Here is a 20,892-nt window from a genome sequence, read left to right on the forward strand (position 1 = left end):
GTGAGGTCACTATTATCCCATTCACAAGTTTTAACTATCACTACTCCTGTCGTGAGTGGCGAAGGGTTGGGGTGGGGGGAGCCCCTCGGGGGTTTGGCTTTTCTCGTGGACGGCACTCATGACAGTGGCTCATCTACAGTCTCGTAAACACGAGTTTGGCTTTTTACCCAAGCGGCATCTTGGAATCCGTCGTCGCGCTCTTGCACCCTTGGGAAAATGTGGAAGAGCCTGACCTTCTAGAGTGAGGGGGAGGATGGCCTTGGAGTTGGCCAAGACCATCCGCACTCCATCCTCAGGAAGGAGCACCGCTAGTACGATCTGTATCTTGACTGAGCACAGAGTAGGAAAGCGTCCTCTGGCACCCCGTGTCGTTTGCTCTCATGCGATTCCATAAAGGGTCAACCCACCGAAACGGGACCCTGGGCCCCCACGTCATAGGCAACCTTCGGTTCTATAACTCAACCCCCTCACTGTTCATTGAGGTGGCTCAGGGGTTCTGGCAGGAGCTTCCAGAAAGCCAGCCCTTCCATCCTGGGGGATCCGTTCCAAGCTGTGCTAGACCGTCACATGACCTCCCGCAAAGCCAGGCGTGTTTTCTGCCGGACGACCAAGCAGTACCACAGCCGACGGCGGTCCCTTCTTAGGCCCAGGAGGTTCTTCCCAATGGAGGAGCCCATGAAACCGCCAGCCAGCGGTCCTGGCTCCTGGACTGGCATGCATCTCGGAATCGGTAGACTTAGACCGTGCAAGCTGTCCCCGTAAGTGCTTTGGAGGTATAGGAGCAGAATACACAAAGAAAGACGTAGTTTTGACGGTCGATACGGTGACGGCACTGATGCCTTTGGTTCCCGTTGGTGACAAAGACCCCGCGCTTTCTCCCGATGGCCCCTCAAAATCGTCCCGAGCACAGGGCTGCCTCTGAGCCTGCCCCAGGCCAGCAGACTCACGCAGGGATGCTCCGGGCCGGGAAGAAATGGCCTGCGGGGTGGGGGTGGGGGGACCTGCTCGGCACGCACGCGGCCAGCCTGAAGACAGGCCCGTCGCGGTCCTTGCGTGAGTCGAGGCTGGCTGGCCTCGGCTACATCTCATTTCTCGCAAACCTCCAAGGGTCTCTGCCCATCCTAGGGACCCACACGTTGGATCCCCATTGAAGAAACATTTCTTTTTTCCTTTGGTGGCTCTGCATGATGTTGTGATATTGAGTTGGGCATTCCGTTAGAGTAGATCCTGCCACGTTGACGAAAGACACAATTATTTATTCTATTAGCAGGCGCCACCTGCAGAGGACGGTTCAGCAGCCCCGCGCTGCCAGTCAGGAACTGCTTCCATCACGACACCTGCTAAACGCAGTTACACGGCAACACGCGTTTCAGTGTTCCATTAGAACGTGCGACGGACGGCGTGGTAGCCTATTGCAAAGTTGTAGAGACGTTAGAACTAAGTAATCCCTCGCTAGGTGGACTAGAGCTTTGCCCTAACCGGCCCCGACCTCGGGTACTTGAGCGAATTCCCACGTTGCTCTGGCCTCCTTCCTTCATCCTGGACGCCCGTCACGTGTTCCTATCCTGAAACGCGGGGGGCGGCAGCCGCTGTGCCCCGTTCCCCCCCCCCACCCCCCACCCCATCCCTCCCACCCCATTAGGACTTGGACCTCTGACATGGAAGTCCCCCTGGCGCCCCCTCCCAGGCTGGAATGGTTTCCACATACGGATGCTGCAGCCTTCCCCGCCTGCCTCATACCCACCAAACCTCACCAGCCTCTTCCCGGTGTTCAGGAGACATGTCCGTGCCCTTGCACCCACCCCCGCCCACCACAAGTGGGATGAGGTTCTGGGGGGGGGGGGGGCGGTGCGGTGTCAGGGGAGGGGAGGGGGCTGACGGGCTGGCACACTTGCTGAGTATTTGATGGGGCCACACGCTATTTATCTGGCCCCTCCAGTTTCTGTGTTGCATATTTGTGTTTGAAGCATATTAAAATTAACTTGAGGGACCTTCTGTGACATGCACTTGATGTAACCGTTAGCCCTCTCAGGCTTCAGGAAATTCAGGCCGGGGATCCAAGGCAGGGAGGCAGGGAGGTGTTTCGCAGGCTGGGTTCCTTTTCGGCGTGTGCCAGGGTCAGCTGACTGTCACCGAGAGCCCCTCTCCCCGGATGCAGCAGGTGCAGGGTGCCCACAGCTGTCTCCCAGCCCCGATCTCCAGCAGCCCTGCCCTGGACTTGAGAGAGCTCGGAGGCTCTGCTCTGCAAGGCCATCTTCGGTGGGCTGCGGGGGGGGGGGGGGGGGGGGGGCTGGAGTGGGTTGGAAAGGGACACAAAAAATTGAGTATATAGTCCCCCTCAGCATCGATTTCAAATTCAGACCCAGACAGGGGTATGTTTCCACCCCACAGACGGTTTGATGTGTCCTAAATCCCAACCAGTTTTATCTGGATCATCACTGACCTTTCCCTTGAGTGGCAATGTCCACAGCTACAGCAATTCCCTATCCTGGGCTTTCTTCCCCCAAGGGGGTGGGGGCGGGACACAGGACCCCGGAAAGTTCTGCAGCTCTCCCTGCAACATCCCGAGGGCAGCCAGGACACTCTCATTTCAACCTGAAAGCGCCTGCCCCCACCATCCCCCGGCCTCAGGCTGGCCAGCCGGACCCCGGAGTGTCCACGGGGGCCTCCCCCTTCTTGGGGTTACAAGGGAGCCCCCCCCCCCGGGTAGGCCAGCTCCCCGTGGAGGCTTTGCAGGGCATGTGGCAGGGACAGCTATTTAGAGAGGCTTCGAGTCTGCTCTCCCGAACAGTTGCTGAACCAGAGACTTTTTGCAGTGATCCATCCCGAGTCACTCAGAGACCTGAGAGGGACACCACAGGTCCCCTCGGGGTCACCCGTGCTTCCAGACTGTTGAGGACAACTGCCTATTTATTAATGATGGTACTTGTCAACCGGTCCTAACCTGTTAGTTTCCTCCCGGGTGTCTTGGGTCCTCCCCTTTCAGAATAACCACCTCCCCAGTGTCCTTGCCCCTACACATGAGGTAAGCAAAGGAAAAATGGATCATCTCCGAGAAGGGAGGGATGGAAGAGCTCACGTCGGGTAGAAACCTCAGAGCTGGATACTTTGCACCTGCCGGTGGGAGCTGCACGCTGTTTCCGCGCCTGGTGCCGCATCGTGCAGCATCAGTGGCCGGCCACCAAGCGACGACTCGAGGACCACACCCTGTCATTGCCTCTGGGATCATCGAGAGTCAGAGTCCCGGAGACTTTGGGTCCAATACTTAAAAAAAAAAAAAAAAAAAAATCATGAAAGGCTGGTAAGCTGTCCCCGTTGTGAAGACGGAGTTAATTCACTGAGGTTTGCTGAGTCACTTATTTAAAAGCCAGGTGGCTTCTCTTAAACTCCTGGAGGCAACGGCAGGACAGCCGGGGGCCCATTCTTCCCGCTCAGCCTGGAGGTTAGACGTGCTGGGGAAGGGCAGGTGCATTTGGCCTCCCTCACCACCACATCCGCAAGTTTTGCCAGTGTGGGCACCACGAGGTGGGGGGCGGGGGGGCGGGTGATGCGCGGCTCTCAGCGGGGACCACCGGGCTGCACGTGACCGAGGGCCCCCGCCCGGCGTTCTGTGCGTCCTGCCCCCCCCCCCCCCGGCCGCCTGCCAGGAGCACCCACACTGCCAGATCCCCGAGCACAGCACGCTGCCCCTGCACGCCCCCCCCCCTGCTGTGCGCACAGTGGTCTCTTGGGTTAACTGCACCCACGCTAATGTGGCAGGGTCGTGTCCCGGTCCCCCCTCTCCCGCCACCCTGCAGGGGGCTGCCATCTAAGCAGGCGCTCGGAACGTCATCGTTCCAAGGAGTAGAATCTGAAACCTCCACGGAGCCACCGCGATTTAGGTGCCGGACGCAGCGACACTTCCGCCACCACCCCCCCCCCCCACCCCCCCCCGCCACGTGGCACTGTCGTCAACAGCGGCGTCTCCGGCTCGCGGGGCAGCCGCACTCTGTAAGACGAAACTATTCCCTTCGGAAGAGGGGCGGACAGGGCGGCCCACGGTTGGTGGCCCAGCCGTCGCCGACTCTGTTCGGTGGCCGAGCAGGGCCGCGCTGGAATAGGCGGCCGCGCCCCGCCCCCCGCAGGCTGGAGGCCAGCGAGGAGTTCGGGAGGCTTCCTCGTGGCTGCCGGTGCCCAGCTGTTCGGAGGCGGCTTTTGATTCGCCGGAAGCGTCTCGTAACCAAACCGTGCGAGGCACGGCTTGCTCCAGGGGGCTCCCCCTCAGGCGTCCCGAGTTGGAATCCCCTGTGGGCTCAGGCTTTCCTGCGAAACGACTGACGCCCGGCTGGGGACTCCTCGGGCCGCTCGCCCCGCGCCGTGCCGGCCGCTAGGTGGCGCTGCGGCGCCGCGGGAACGGGGCTCCGCCTGGCGCTCCCGGGGGCGGCCTCTCGGCGGCGGCGGCGGCGGCGGCGGCGGCGTAAAGGAGCCGGAAGGGACCGGCCCACGTGGCCTTCGCCGGGTGCGGGACCGCGGGGCGCTCCCCGGCGTCCGCAAGCTGTCAGCAGAGCCTTTGACGGAGAGATCGCTCGCCGGGAGTCGCCCGGGGGACGACCAAGGGGACTCCCGCCTGCCCGCGGCCGGGCCACACTGCACACCCCCGGGTGCGGAGCGGGGATGCCGCGCAAGGTCCAAGTTCCGTGGCCTGGTGCGCCGTGTGGCGGATGGGGCCCGAGACGGTCCGGGGGTCTTGCGGCCAGATACGAATGTGAAACCAGCAGCGGCCCCCTGGCCCTTCCTCTCCTAGGGTGCAGGGTGTCCGCTGAGAAGATGCCAAGGTCGGGCCTTGTCTTCCCCGGGCAACACACCTCCCAGCGTGATCACCAAATCATCGATTGCATCGTAGTGTCTTAGAGTTAAGGCCAGTGGACCGAATCTGTCTCCTGTGCAAGCAAATGCTTCCTTCCTCAGCGGGGGAACGGGGGGAAAGGGGCAGTTCCTGGGAAGTGCCGGGCTAAGGTGCGCAATGCAAGGCGGTTGGGCCACATTGGCACCAAGTGCTTGGGCTGATGAGCGGCTTTACGCCCTGGCTGGCGGAAACCTTGGTGGGAAGCCTTCCCCACCCAAACGCAAGCCAAGTCTGGAAAGAGTGGGAGCTGGGGAGATAGCCGCAGGGGATCCTAAATGAGTGCGGGGGGGGCGGGGGTGGATTCCCTGGTTGAGGTGCTATTTCATGGAATGAGGGTTTCCACCAAATGGCCGAAGGAAAACGGGGCATTACAACATCCGGCTGTAGGGAACCGGGAAAAGACTCAAGAAGCAAAGGGCGAGATCTGGAACTCTCTATGGGGCACTGCCAGGCTTGGGGACCCAGCCAAGAGCGGCCACAATGCTTGAGAACACGCTGTGAGCGGCCACAATGCTTGAGACAGAATTTATTAGAGTTTGCAGAAGCATGAGATAATGTACCACAAAATAGTTTGATTTTACAACATATAGTAGGAGGTTGTCAACATACAGTGTTGTCAGCAAAAGTGGGATACAGAGCAGTTTCACATTTTTTTTAAAGGTGATGGATGACCTATACGCTTGTCCTTAAAATAAAACCAGGAGGGGCCAGCAGAGACAGGCTGCTTTAGAGTTGGGTGTCAGAATCTTAATCTAGTATCACAATTGTAAGAAACTATAAGAAAACTATTAGAAAAATAGAACATCAAACAAGCAAAAAACATTATACAATTTACAGAATGAGAAACACAATTCTTTTAACAACAGCTGCACGTTCAGGAGAAGAAAAAGTTTACTGGAGAAACCACAGCTCTTCAGGTTTGATAATAAACCAGCCCTCACCAGGATCATCACCCTCTGTGCTTCTTAGATCCATCGACGCTGAAAGGCACAACTTAAGCGGGAAACTTATTTTAAATACGTATATTACAACTTCTCAAACGGGAAAATAAATCCCAAACTTTAAAAAAGAAAAAAGTCTGTCATCAAGAAACACAAAGTCATATACCTTGTTAATAATTTAACAAAGTCTTAGCGCGTCTTCCTGACCCTGTGGGACATGCTCATACCCTGAGAAATTCAATCTGGACTTCACAGCCAAGGTCTTTATTTCATGTGGGTTTTTCAGCCGGCAGTTCAACACACTTACAGGGTGATCCAGGAGGGGTCCTTGATAACTGTGCCCTGAGACCCTTGGCTGGTCCCCGTCCCTCTCGAAAGAGAGCACTGCCGCTCAATGAAGCGACGGGCACATAAACACTCTGGCTTCTAGTGATGAATATAGTATCGAAGTCAGTTGACTTTTTTTTTTTTTTTTTTTTTTTTTTTTTTGCCTTACAAACCCATTAGGCATCATAACTCTGATGATGAAATACGGAGTGCATCCTCTTGCACCACTGGATAAAGCACTTCATACCAAAAAAAAGTCCACAAGAGTCCAACAAAAGGTCTCTCACTCTCCCTAAGGAGCCTTACAATACTCTCGTGATGATGGCAAACACCGATCTTAAATTATACGTGACAAATATACGTAACACATATTCAGTTCCATCTGCCGGTAACTCTGTAACAGTTCCGCACACAAGCGTCACACACCTGTGTCCGGCAGAGTGCCGACGTGCCTGGAAACACTTCTCCGTCCGTGCCAGGACTCCTCGGGGACGGGGCCTGGCACGGAGATGGCCCTAGGGAGCCGACAGAGCAATCGGCTCGTACTAGATGTGTGAAAGCAGGACACGTGAATCCAGAAGATGGGCCCTGGCACAGAGCCAGCAGGTTGGCGAGGCCCCTGAAATGCCCACAAGCCCACCTAGTCGGGTGGGGCCTTTACGAGGCATGCCCACACGCCCCCAAAGAGCCCAGATTCTGCCCCTGTGCTATGCCGGTGTCAGGCTCGGGGCCATCCTGGGCAGACTGCAAACCTCAGTCAATTCAGAACGCCTGCTCAGTGGTGGGGATGGCAGGGACGGAGGGGCGGGGAGACAGCAGAGCCCAGGTCGCGGCCACGGCCACGCAGGAAGCCCCACGAACGACCGCCAGGTGCCTCGTCCGGGTGTGCACACGGGAGCGGGCCAGGGCCTGAGGAGCTCGGGGTGGGTGAAGCCCCCACCGCGGTGTGGTCACCTGTGGACGCGTGGCAGGCAGGGGGGCTGTGATACCCGAACCACAGCACCAGCACCTGGGACCATGTCCTGACAGAGGTGACTCAGTGGAGCAAAACCACGAGTCAGGGGGCCGAGGGGCTCTGGCAACAGTATCAGTTCAGCAGTCCTTCTGAAACAGCTTGGGAAAGATGGCCCTATCGCTCCCCGCTATTGGCTTGGAAAAACAAACGGGGCCCAGAGTTGGGCTGAGGGGTGTGAGCCGGTGGGGCAGGCTGAGGCGTGTGCAGAGGCCCAATCTTCTGCTGACGGTCCTCCTGGAAGCAGGCTCGGCCTCCCCCACCCACGGAGCCCGACTGCCTCCCCGGCGACCCCTCGCTCTTCAGCAGAGGTCCCGGGGCTCCATGGCTCGCTTCTTGTGAGTCTTCACGGGGTTGTGAGAACACGTAGGGCGGGGGGACCACGGGAGGCAGGAAGGGCTGCTTATTCAACACAAAAGGGTCTTTCCAACGTGGGTTGTTTGGGGCTGGGCCACAGAGAAAAGCAGACACAACGTCCCTGAAGGGCATCTCTAGAAGTGTGGGATTTCTGATGATGTAGGAAAATAGTGGCCAAGCCATGACACCGAGAATCAGTCTTGCTTGGACTGGGGAGGCGGGGGTGGGGGAGGGGGAAGGCCAACTGTCGGGCGCTTCTGGTGGTTATTTCTTGCCTGTGTGTGTGTGTGTGTGTGTGTGTATTTGCGGAGAAGGCATGAAGGCTGGGGTAAGAAAAAGCCTGTCCACACGGGGGAGGCTTACCCCAAATGGCGCTCGCGACATCACCGTCCTCGTGTACAGGAGAGGAAAGCTCTGGCAACCGCACAGAAGCTACTCTCAACAGAAGCGCGGTGACCTCGCCAACTATTTATCCATGCCCCCTCAGGTGTCCTGTCCTAAACGGGAGGCTCCTGGCCCTGACAGGGAGGCAGCGGGGGCTTTTCACCACCGCGCGGGTGAGCCTTGCTGAGGCACTTTCCGGCTTTGGGGTGAGGAAGGGGGAGACTCACGCGCCAGGAGGCCCTCACCCCGCGGCATGTTGTCTGTTATCAGGCAAACACACCTTGTCGGTTGCTAGAACGATCCACGATGCCAGCTGAAACGTCAACTGTATACACAGTCTGTTGTGTGCTCTCTTGCACAGACATTTCAGAAAGAGAAATTAAAGTTAAAAAAAAATTTTTTTTCTCTTCCCTCCGCCTTCCGTCTTGGGCACTCTCTTTCCCTCAAGTTCTCTTTGCCTATGTGGAAAAACAACAGACGAATCAAGCAAACAAATAGCTAACAAACCCTAAAAGACAGCAGACAAGAAGAACCCCAACAAAATAAGTTAATATTTATCAAAATATTGTACAGCACCAATCTACATAAATTTAAATATCTTTCTTTGGAAACCCACACTTTGGGCTCTTAGGCCCCTCCCTCTGTAACATTCACAAACGATAATTTAGAATAAAGCTTCCGGCAAGGCGACCGGGGCCTAGAGCAGAGGCGGGCCGCCACCCCCCACCGACTGACCCTGCCACCTGGCCGCTTCGTGAATTCCTGCAATTCTCTCCAAGGAGCCACCGAGGGAGATGAGACAAGTGCCGCCGATTTATCAGGCTTCGTTCTACCATATTTGTGTCAAAGGCCAGAAGGGGAAGAAATGGGAGTCTGGGCTTCAAAAGCAGCATTTACATTTTCCGGGGGATCCACAGGCCCGTGTCCCTCACCTGCCATCAACAGGGGGCCCTTCTGGCTCCTGAGCCACACTCGAATGGGAAGGAAGATGGAATCAGTGCTCGTGTTTCCTCAGGCTCCTATCGGCAAGAAGTGTGTGAGCCATGGAGTGCTCCGGTGCGTGGGAGGGGGCACGCTGTGTACAGGGACCCCAGCTGGCTCTCCAGCTTAAAACTTATGGAGACAGGAGGTCCGCGCCCGGGCTACAAACCCATATACAAACCTGCAGCTTGTGGACAACAGATACACGACAGGGACAGCAACAGGACCCCAAATTCTTACGCGCGGACCCCACACCGAGTAAATATTTGGCCATTTTCCAAGTGAATACTAAGCGCCAACTTAATTTGGAGCGATTCACAGATGCTAACGGGACTCAGCTTGATTACAGAGAAGAGAAGGGCCAAAGAGATCACCTCAGGGGCCAGAAGCAGCTGGGAGGACCGGCCACCGTCGCGTCAGGAGGAGCAGACGCCTGCCTTGGGAGCCTGGCAACACTCGAGAAACTGACCCGCACGCGCCAGAGGGAGGGAGTCAGCGCTTGGCAGAGACCCACAGAGAACAGCGCTCTAAGCTCTGCTGACCTCAGGCCAGGCCCACGTAAACGCAGCGTCACGTTCCGGTTGCTCGGGACACGCCGCCTTCGTGCAAGACGCCAGAAGCAGCAAGAACTGGCCTGGGCCCGGAGGGAGCACAGCTGGCGGAGGGCCCTGTGCTCAGGCATGAGGAACGGAGCCGGCCAGCCCTCGGTCCTTCCGCCTGGTTCCCGCGGTGGCCTCGGTGCCACCATGGAGCGGGCCGGGTTCCGTCAGCTGTCGGGGCAGAGCCGCTGCCAGGAAGAGGAAGTGAGGGAGGGCTCACGTTCCTCACGACCCCTTCTGGAAGCACAGAGGACAGGAGTGGGAGAAGGAAACCAGTCCTGCTTCTCCTTTCTAAGCTGTCCTTTGGCTCCGGGGGGAGCACTACTGGGGACGCACTGTCTGGGTGACTCATCCTGCGTGTACGGTCGGCCATCAGGGTTGAGCAGGGAGGTGGCTGCGGAAAGTGTGGAGTATGCACGTGTTCAGTGCCAGAGCGGTCCTGGGTGGGGGGGCCTGGACTCCCAAGGTGACGAGAAAAGGTGGCCGCCATTCTGCGGCCGCAGCAGCACGGACGCAGAGCCGGCGAGGACGGGAGCTGTTCTCTTTGTTCAGAGGGATGTCAGGAGACACAGTGGAAACCACAGCCAAATGGCCCCAGCCGGGGAGCTGAGAGAGGTGACTGGGACCTGGTGCCACCTGCCACGGGGCAAGTCTGTGCAAGACACACGGGCTGTGGGCCGAGGCTGCGTTTCAAGTAGCTGCACCTTCTGCTGCGGTGGGGCTTGGATGTGGGGGGGGGGGGGGTCCTGATGCACTGGTGGAGAGAGCGAGGTGCTCCCGGACCTCTGCGGGCATCCCTCAGGGCTGCTGCCACCTCTGGGGGCGGGGCTGTGTGTCACTTGCAATGGTCCAGATTGCCGTCAGGAGTCCTTGCTTGCTCGGCGGCCAGGGACGCCTCCTCGCTGTGCCACAGACCGTAGCCAAAGTAGATGATGAAGCCTGCGGGCCGAGAGCAGACACCGGGAGTGAACAGGGCAGGCAGGGCTCAAGGGCAGAGGGCAGAGCAGCTCTGGGGGAGTCACGTGGCCCCGCGGGAAAGTCTCTCCGTGCTGCCGGACCCAGGCCTGCGCCCACAGCAAGCAGCCCTTGTGGGCTCACTTTCTGTATCTGGAGACACACGGGACTCCTCCGCTCCAGCCTGCAAAGGTTTCGGTCTCGCCCCTCCAGGCAGCGAAGGCACGCTCCAGGGGCAGCCTCACACTGGAGCAGTTCCTGAGCAGGGGGGAGCAGCTGGGGGTCCCCGGAGGGGTGCTGGTCCCTCAGCTTCATCCACTGACCACCTAGTTGGTGCCCCGCGGCCACTGGAGGGGACAGGACGGACGCTCCAGCAGTCATACTGTTTCCCGCAAGGGTGGGATTTCCAACAGGGGTGGGACTGTTCCAACCAGGGCTCCCCAGGCTATTCGTGTGGCCTCCACGGCCCTGACTGCCTCTGTTTTCTCGGTCCATTCCAGTGTCGGGGGCTCCAAAGGTCTGTGGTGGGGCCCAGAGATCTGAGCTTCTAACTAGCCACCTAAGGACTGGGGCCCATGTCAGGGACGCAAGGAGAGCGGGCCTTAAAGGAAGGGCTCAGCCACCAAAAGCCCTGGAAAGAAGCCAACGGCTTGGAGCACATCCCGGGAGCTCACGTCTGGGACGCGGGAATGAGCGGCTCCCCCCGAGCCGGCTCTCTCCCAGGAAGGCTCTGTGGGGGCATCTGTGGAACCAGCTCAGGCTACACCGTGCGGACGTGGGGCCTGCAGAGCACGACCGTGAGGCGGCAGCTATCTGCCCCTAAGTGTGGTGACGCAGGGCCGAGGGCTTTGGCAGAAAACACAGGCCTGGAGTCCTTGCTCTTGCCGGGGACGCCGAGGGGCGAGAGACGAGGCCCGCTCCCCAGGTATCAGTGCCAAGGACGGAGTCTGAGTCCATTTTCCATAGTCCCTGGTGTCGGACGCTCAGGGAGGGGGAGGGCCACCAACCACACGGTCACCCCCAAGCCTCCCGCAGACCCCACCAACACGCACAGCCCACGTGGGCCAGTGGGCAGCTACTGGCCGGACCGGGGGAGGCACGGTCCAGGCCTTCTCGTGTCAGGGGAGGTGAATCGGTGCTTTGTCAACAGCAGACTCACAGCCTCGCTCTTGTTACCTTCCACTTGCGCCCAGTGACAGAACTAGTTCAGCCAAGAGCTATTAAAATGAAAAGCATCTGAAGGGGAGAGGAGGACCCACAATCTACTAGGAGGTCCTTTTTGAGAGAAAACCGCGGACGACGTGTTTTCACTTCGTTTTGAAATCTGAAGGGAAGGAGGCTCAATGACGAGAGGCACCCAGCCAAGTTGCAGGAAAGAGGACTGAGCAGCACAGCACCGGCTCTGGGGACTGGTGGGGGGGCGGGGGGGGGCTCTGAGAGACGCCGTCACAGTGCAATCCAAGATCTCACGTACCTATTAGCATCCACACAGCGAACCGGACCCACGTGCCCTGGTCCAGCTGCATCATGAGATAGACGTTCACAAAGATACTCAGGACGGGAAGTACGGGCAAGAAAGGCACCTGCAAAGATACCAGGTGAGTGTCAAGTCTGCAGGGAAAGGAGCGCGTGGGGACGACGCCTTTTGAGTCCTTTAGCGAAACTACCTAGGAAACGATAGCGTCCCCGAGATTCGGACGGACTGTGCGATTTACATGGGGAGGAGGGAGTGAGCATAGCCCAGCCCACATGCACACACACGGACGTGCCCACACGCGGGCAGCGCGGGTGGGAATCTGGTTCTAAGCTACTAAGTGCCGAAGTGAGCTCTATTCTGATTCCCCCCCCCCCCCCCTTCCTACTCTCCTGCTAAAGAAAGGGCTAGAAGAGGGACTTCCACTTATCTCCAACAGTGGACTGCTTTATTATTTGTGTCACCTCCAAGGCTTGGTGACGCCATGCGATCCCACTGGATCCATGGATGAAAAGCCCCCGCGGGGAGGTGTGCTGTGACACCTGAGAGGCAGGGCAGGGAAGGGTGCCTTCCTTCAGGACCGGCCCCCCTCAGCAGGTACTGTCTGCGTCTCATGTTTTCGGAGGCTGGCCGGCAAGCCCCCCCGCAGATACCCGAGCCTGGCAGAGCCCGCGGTCCGTGGCACATGTGCGGGAACCTGCCAGGCGGCTCCCTAGGGGCCCCTTAGGGCTGCTCACCTTAAAGGAGAGCTTGGTCTTGCTCTCAGGCTGCCTCCAGATGATGATTGTCACCACTGAGCAGAGAAGGGCAGATATGGTGAGCATAAAGATTGCCCACAGGTCCCCTTTTGTCAGTGCCTCCTTTCCAAGCACAGCCACAATGCAGAAGGTGAGGATAAGAATTGCTAAGGAGGGGGGAGAGAGAGAGAGAGAGAGAGAGAGAGAGAGAGAGGCGCAATTCAATCTTGTTTCAAATCCCCACAGATATCCTCAGTTTCCCCAAAACCTATGGAGAGGGAGGCTGTACTTCTGCAGCCATCAACCACCACCACGGTCCAGCAGCAAGACACAGGCTTATCCTTTCCTGCACTTGCCTCCACCACCAGCGACAAGAAACCATACAATGCCGACGAGCAAGACCCCAAACACCTTACGGGAAGGGCAGGCTCTTACCTATGAGGCTGGTTGAAATGTTCACAATTAGCCCGGAGAATTTGGAAGGCTCCATATTTCTGGGTGAAAGTATGGTTTTCAAAGAAAACCTTTCTGCTTCTGGTAAAAAGCCTGTCTGGGAATCACTGGTGCTCACCAATTCATTCTGGTCCACGTGATCTAGTTCATCGGTGGTTCTGGCCATCTGGTATACCATGTTAGGCTGCTCTGGCTGATACCTGTAAAGAAACGCAGTGCATGACCGCCAAAATGTGCTTTAAAAGGGCAGGAGGACACACACTAACTCAAGTCCTAAGTTGCCCAGGACACGAAGCATAAAATGGGAAGAAGATGGTCAGGATGACGCATTCTCTGACAAAGCAGATCCAGAGGAGGGGAGCTGAGTCCCCGCCTTCTGTTCCCGCTTCTGGGCAACACCCTCCTCGGCGTCTCGGATTTGAGACAATTTGACCTCCCCCGTGAACCAGCCCAGAGGAATGTCCTGACGTGGTTTCTCTTGCTCTGAGAAGTAGCACTGGCCCTTGGATGCTTAAGATATTAGGCCACTTCCAACAGAACCATGGCTGAAGGGAACTAAAAATACAAACGGAAATAGAACGCGGTAACATTAGGATCCCACTTGGTCTAGAGAGCCAGAGAAACGTGTCTGCACGCTGACGGATTTGAGAAATTCTGTTTGTGAGACTTAATTGGATCAATTTATTTTAAAACTCCAAATGCCTTAGAATAAATAACTTTATACAGCTGGCTGAAGGACTGAGCCTGTGGCCTGATTTCCAAGACACAGCTTCCTGCAAGTAAAGCATTCATATTAAATGAGGCTCCTTATCTTCCACCCAAAACAACAGAGCTCAAATCGTTTCTACCAGCTGTGAAAAACAAGAGTGCTTGCGGAATTATTTTGCATATAATGTAAGAGTGAACATAAAGATACTTAACCAGTTTTTCACTGATTCACTTATGTTAACACCAGTCAATTAAGAATGTGAGGGGACCTCGGAAAAGACGCCAGTGTTGAGCCCCCTTAGGAAGGAATACGTGGTCAGAAAACTAGCAAACTAGTTTTAGCTGATTCCACACAGCCCCTGTTGAGGCTCAACTGAGGCCTGACATACATGGTGATGCTAAGCACGTTAGAAATGGGATTAAGGATCTTGCAAGTACTCCCGGTGACCACCATTGAGAGTCTCCACGACTCCATATTCCCGTGCTAAGTGCTCCCTTGAGCCACTCCTGGTAGTGAGGAAGGAGAGCCCTGTCCTTTCAGAGCAAGGAAAACTGGAGTGGGGGGGGGGGTGCTCTGGGAGCAGGGCACTGCAGCAGCTGGGAAGGGGACACCAAGCCCAGGCCCAGAGCTGCTTTATTATGGGCATCCTTGGGGCTGGTCTGGACCACACAAGGCTAAAGCAGCCAGAACCTGGAAAGTCTTGTTGAACGTCATCAACCTTGGCCGCTCCGTGCCCTACACAGCAGCTCACTCCTCCAGTGGTAGTGCAATGCTGCTGGAGAAGCACCACACTGACCTCAGCTCCACACAACTTGGATTCCTCCAATTCCCACCAAGGCTAGTCCCCTGTGCCAGTGCCCTCTGAACTAAGAACCTGGACCGAACCGAAACCATTCCCCTAAGCCTTCAAAAACTCTGTTCCCTGGATCCAGGCCCGACAGTTGGGCGGAGAACCTGTCTCTATCCTCCCAATATCTCACCAGAAAAATGAGGGCACGTAGTAGTGAGAGGCGGGTGCCCTGCCTCTTCCTCTTCAACGACGTTCTCCGTAACTAGGCTCTCAACCACCAAATCCCACCCTCTCCAGGAGAGTTCCCAAAGGAGCTACCAACAACCTAAAATTTACACTGTATAAACCATTCACTTGATCTTTTAAAAGGCTAACAGGGGGCACCTTTCTGCCACGGAACCCAGAAGAGCCATACGTACCGTAAGACCAACACACAGGCAGCCACCAAAGAGTAAGCCAGGAGAGTGCCAATTGACATGAGGTCCACCAAGTCCTTCAGGTCAAAGAGAAAGGCCATCACAGCTGGGGAGGAGACAAACATCAGGATCCGTGGATGGCCCTCTACGCACACTTACAGCCAGAACCACCACCCATCCGTGATCCAGGCCACACAGGGGATGTTGCTTTCACTTGCTTTCTCACCCCAGCCCTTTCCATGCAAAGACATGGTGATATTGCTTAAAAGGAAGAAAAGCTCAGAATTAAATCACACACACAGTCCTCAGCAGACGGTGATGATAATTAACATTTATAGAGAGAGTACTTTGATCAACATGACCTTTATTGATCCTTACGGCGACTTTGCAAGCTATCCCTACTCTACAGATGGGAGAAACTGAAGTCAAAGACGTTGGGAGACTTGTCTAAGGTCACACAGCCAGGAAGTGGAAAAGTCAGGATCTCAGCTAGGTGCTTGTGGCTCTGAGTCCAGGGTGTCTTTCTCTGTACCAAGCAGACTCACAGTCAGGTGTATCTATCCATCTATCTACCCACCATCCATCCATCCATCCATCCATCCATCCATCCATCCCCCATCACCTATCCATCCAGCCAGCCATCCAACCACTTATCCATCATCCATCCATCCACCCAGCACTCATTGAGGGTGTGCCAGTCAATGAGCACTACATGTACACCAACAAACAGGGCAGACCAGATAGCCTCTGGCCTCCCTGAGTGAATCATCTAAGACTTAGGCATCAGCAGGCAACAGTAATGAGCAGGTGGGTGAAGTCAAGTCCAGTGCTCTGGGAGGACTCACAGGGGCTCCTAACCCAGACAGATGAGCATGGAAAGCAGTGTTACTTCCACAAACGATAGCATTAGCTTTACCATGACCCCCACTTAAAAAAAAATACAACATGCATGATTATTTGAAAATCTTTTGTAATTTTTATGAGAGTATATATCTCTATTTATGTGGGTATACATGGAAAGTTTCCCATTTAAAAAATAACTTGGAGGGGCGCCTGGGTGGCTCAGTCGGTTGAGCGGCCGACTTCGGCTCAGGTCATGATCTCACGGTCCGTGAGTTCGAGCCCCGCGTCGGGCTCTGTGCTGACGGCTCGGAGCCTGGAGCCTGTTTCGGATTCTGTGTCTGCCTCTCTCTCTGACCCTCCCCTGTTCACGCTCTGTCTCTCTCTGTCTCAAAAATAAATAAACGTTAAAAAAAAAAAAAAAAAAAACTTGGATAGATCTACTTTGGGATATTTTCAAATATCACATGCAAACAACGCAAGTTAAAACATCAACACAAAGCCATGACTTTTCCACAAATGCTTCTCAAGCCCCTACAGATCGCTCCGACTACAAGAAATTTAAACCGGGGCTCAACAACAGGATCAAAGGGCAATGCTGGGCCTGATGGACAACGAGAATAGTACCCGACCGTGCATGCCGCAGATGCCAACGTTCCCACTCACACAGAAACTCAAGCCACACTGTTCCCACGTGGGGTGGTTTTCGAAAACCACACACTTATTTCCCACCCCCGCCAAATGAAAAGAAGGAGCAAATCCCCGGTTTGGTGAACGCGTGTGCTTTCCAGTCACTTTAAAGATTGTAATTTGATCTCCCTTGATCAGCACAGGAAGGAAATTAAAGGCCAGTCTTCAATATAATCAAATTGCATGTAAATACTGAAAAAACATTTGCTATTTCCAATTCCTTAACCTCTTAAATATACTGGTCACATCCTGACATACGGTGTCCCTTAACCTAACCACTGAGGTCACTGTCAAGATTGTACAATGACACCACAAATGTGTTAAATAATGAAACACCAGCTTTCTTTCATTAGATAACATTAATCCACACGACTAAGCACACTTTGCTAAGGGCATAAATACTACTAACAGCAATTCGTTCATGTAAGGTGGTCAAATGTCTTACCAATGGCTATATGGCAATCCCCGCGGTACAGACTGAACGTGTCCTACTATACCAAAAAGACCCACTGCGCCACTCACACCCTGGAAGGAGCCAGCCACTTTGGCAGAAAGACAAACCAGGAACCAAGAGCCAGATCTACTGGGTGTGGGTGTACCTCCTCACTTCGCATCTCTGTGCAATGGGATAGTGCCTGCCCCATGGGGCTAGGAGGGGCCATTATTAAAGGAGAAAATACAGAAAACCAACAGCATGGTGTATATGCATGTAAGTTTCCTTCGAGGCTCCCCTTTTCTTTATCAGGAGCCCCTGGAATATCACATCACTCCAAAGGTTCTGTGGGCACTGATTTCAGCTTCAAAACTGTCCTCTTGGTGAGGAACCTGATATTTGAGAAGATAACCTGATAATCTCCTCTGAGCCTCTGAGGCTGCAATATTTATAAACTCATACGGCACTTGACCCCAGCAACACCCTCGATATCTCCTGGAAAATAGGAGCACACTTCATAAGACACTGATACTAAGGGATTCTCATTTCCCCGAGAATTCCCAGGCGAAGATACCCGGACAATGAATCTCCAGGACTAAGAAAGTCACCTGGCTTATACCACGCACGAAGATGTCACCCCACCCAAGTCTACTCAGGGCCATTCAGAAAAGGGGCAATGTGAACAGCTCTGAAGAAACAGTACGTGTTCCACGCCCTGCCCAATCAGAGGGCAATAATAATAAAATAATTCAACTTTTTGAGAATTCCATCACATCCTCTGTACAACCGGCCTCCCCCTTAAGTCAAAAGGGCAGTTATCTGGCAGTAATCCAGGTTCCGATGGTGAAAACCAAACATGAAAAGGGCCAGCTCCAACTTCTCACAGACCAATACAACTCAAGATATTTCCCTGAGGACTCAACAGTTAAAATACTGGCATGTGGAATTCTTACCAGCAATGGCACCTGAGGTCAACGTGGCGATTATTGGTGTTTTGGTCCTATCGTTGATTTTGGCCAAAAATTTAAACAGCAGTCCATCTTCAGCCATGGCATAGATAACTCGAGGCATGGGGAACATGGAACCTAAAAGACTAGACGGGAGGAAGAGGCAAAGCGCACCTGTGACACCAACTCATCGGGAAAAAAGGCACCAAATGTGACCACTGTGTGGTTTGCCATGACGCACACCACCGAGAGGGAGCCCTGAACTTCTCGCCAAGAGCTGCCACCCTCCAAACCAGGTGAAGTCCACGGCTACAAGACAAATTTCAATACATCAACCCTGGAAAAAGCACTTACGGTGGCTGCGAGTCAGTGAATGGCAAATGTCTAACGTAAACAAGGGTAGGGTCTAGTCATAATTTTTATGAAAGGGAAATTCTGTATTCATTCCCACGATAACTCTAGCTCAAACAGAAAATAAAAGGACTGCTGCGTTCACGAGGATCTCTCTGTGGTTAATCAATGTTTACCAAATATTCCCTATATATACAGGCTAATAGGAATTCCAGGGGCAAAATGTTTCTTATTAAAAGGCAATTCCCTTTCTCAAGGGAGCCTCTCCTCTATGGCCAAATTACGGTGTTCAAAGAGGTGGCCTGGTCCAGAGGCCAAAGCTGGGGACAGAAAGCCAGCCTTGCTGAGCAGATGATGTTAGAAAGTGGGCCCCCGACTCTCCAGAATGAAAGATCAATAACAGTTCGCGGTTTGGTTGATAACAACAAGGGGAGAAACCACATCATCAGGGTTGGGGTGCTGGTTCGACTTCAAGGGCAAAGAGTGACGTGAACAGCACCCCCTGTGCGTCAGGCCTCACACGGCCCGCTACAGCTTACCTTCCCAAGAGCTTCAGAGGCCTCACCTGGTAGAGAGAGCACAGAGGGAGCCGACAGCCACCGCATACTTGGCACCTTCCCAGCCCACGTGCTTGAAGGCATCGGGCAGGGGGCTGTCCTTGTCCAGGCAGAAGTACGGCATCATGAGTGTGAGGGCGGCAGACACCCCGAAGTAAGCAATAAAGCAAATCAGGAGGGAAGCGACAATCCCCACGGGGATGGCCTTCTGAGGGTTCTTGACTTCTTCACCTGGAAGCAGCAAGGAGTCAGGCCCAGGAGGGCGAGCCAGCGAGGGGCATCCCCACGAACCCAGAAGACGCCTGAAGACTTTCAGTGTCCAGAGAGCCCGTGCCCCCCATGAATGACTACCCCGCAGTGCTCGGCCCAGTGGGAAACACGGTCTTTCGGGCTTCTGGGACCCACGGGGGGGGCTCTCCCAACACAGGCCAGAAGACCCAGACGCCCAGGGATGGCGTTCTAGGCCTTTACTCCGTGGTTCAGCCAAGGAAAAGACTTGTTTTCTTTGGCAGAGAAAATTCAGGAGGCCTGATAGAGCCCAGCCTATTCAATCCCAAGAAGAACAATATTTTTAATGGCCTCGTTTCTCCCGGATGATGCACAGATATGAAATCAGGCTGCAGCTACGGCTGTCATGATCCCATTCTGACGGCCGAACGGTTAGTCACGTTCATGATGCAGACTTTCCTGTCAGGCGCTGCCGCTTGGGGAAGTGATAAGGGGGGGGGGGGGGGGGGGGGGAGACTGGCAGGAAGCTACAAATCTACACGGTACTCATGTGTGAAAGAGCTGCAGCCGGCACATGCCCGCAGGAGGGAAAACAGCAACCCGTGGGTAAAGTCAGTCCAGCCCATCTGACGAGAAAGGAGGACCCTCCGCCCGGGCTCCGGACGGCGGGCCGCGTACCTGTGGTGGCAATGCAGTCAAAGCCCACGAAGGCGTAGAAGCAGGTGGCTGCACCCGAGAGGACGCCAGAGAATCCGAAGGGCATGAATCCACCATCACCAGGTTTCCCTACTTTCGTGTCACTGGAAGAAAAGAGCCAAAGACCATGAACACCCACTTCACGGTCCTGAAGAGAAGCCATTCCGGTCACCCCACCCGCTGCTGGGCAGGGGCACTCCAGACCCTTAGTGAATGATTCCCGAGACAGCTGTCACCCCACCGGTCACCCGGTGGGCCGCGGGCCTCTGCTTTGTGAGGCCCAGCCACAGGCGCAGTCGCTAAGCCCTCTCCAGAAGCACCTTCTAAATGTCAGCTTCGGGGAGGGGGTAGGGACTACGAGATGGGGGTGTCCAACGGGAAAGCGGGAAGAAACCAGTAAGTGAGGCCTCTCCCCCAGGACACTCAGACGAACAACATAGACTTTAGAACACAGAGCTGCCAACTGGGTGCAGGGCCCCCCACCCCAGGAACCAAATGTGAAAAGTTTCCCATATTTACCAGTAACTCAGGTCTCAAAAGCAGCAGAGATACTGAGGTTAAAAAAAAAAAAAAATCAACTGTGTTATTAGTCGACGAAAGCGCCTCCTAAGCCCCCACACGCACATGGTAAGCAGGGATGCCTACATGGCTCGGGCACATGGGCGGGGCTCGGGACATATCTGCCAAGGTAACAAATACCCAGTCCAACACATGTTGTAAGTCCTTTAAGATTCAGAAAATAGTTCCAAGGAAGTGAAACGTGAGTCTCTAAATAGTGTGTCCAGGCCCAGAACAGCCGCACGGAGCCCGGGGCTGGCCATCACTCAAATCATCCTGGATGGCTCCTCCAGGCCCTGCCCGTCACCAAGTGATTCTAAGCCTCATTCGCCCTGGTCCTCTGCCACCGCCTGAACATCAGCAGGACTCCCAGCCCCCTTCATCAGCCATACATTTATAGCTGGCTGCCAGGCTGCAGGCTTTCTGTCACATGGTCACCTAATACAGAGTCCCAGAGGACAACTGTCCAGCTCTGCAGAGCAAGCTGCCCCAGACCACTTGACTTCCAAACATAAGAAGAGGAATATAGAATATTCCAGTCCTACAGATGTTACAGTTGGGTTAGCAAATTGT

The 20,892-nt window shown here is 55.2% G+C and overlaps 1 protein-coding gene across 7 annotated transcripts in view; it reads right to left on the reverse strand.

Annotated features, from left to right (window-relative positions):
- Positions 1–5,394: 5,394 nt before the first annotated feature.
- SLC7A1 (solute carrier family 7 member 1) overlaps positions 5,395–20,892 on the reverse strand; it is a 71,673-nt gene continuing 56,175 nt past the window's right edge. For all 7 annotated transcript variants that reach the window (XM_042991396.1, XM_042991319.1, XM_042991535.1 and 4 more), the window contains 8 exons: positions 19,744–19,865; positions 18,846–19,068; positions 17,936–18,075; positions 15,023–15,125; positions 13,087–13,304; positions 12,652–12,818; positions 11,915–12,023; positions 5,395–10,425 (listed from right to left, as the gene is read on the reverse strand). In XM_042991396.1, coding sequence (XP_042847330.1) covers positions 10,322–10,425; positions 11,915–12,023; positions 12,652–12,818; positions 13,087–13,304; positions 15,023–15,125; positions 17,936–18,075; positions 18,846–19,068; positions 19,744–19,865 — 1,186 coding nt within the window. In that variant the 3' untranslated portion in view covers positions 5,395–10,321. The remainder of the gene's footprint in view (positions 10,426–11,914; positions 12,024–12,651; positions 12,819–13,086; positions 13,305–15,022; positions 15,126–17,935; positions 18,076–18,845; positions 19,069–19,743; positions 19,866–20,892) is intronic.

Source organism: Panthera tigris, chromosome A1 (assembly GCF_018350195.1).
Source record: "Panthera tigris isolate Pti1 chromosome A1, P.tigris_Pti1_mat1.1, whole genome shotgun sequence".
Taxonomy (NCBI): Eukaryota; Metazoa; Chordata; class Mammalia; order Carnivora; family Felidae; genus Panthera; species Panthera tigris.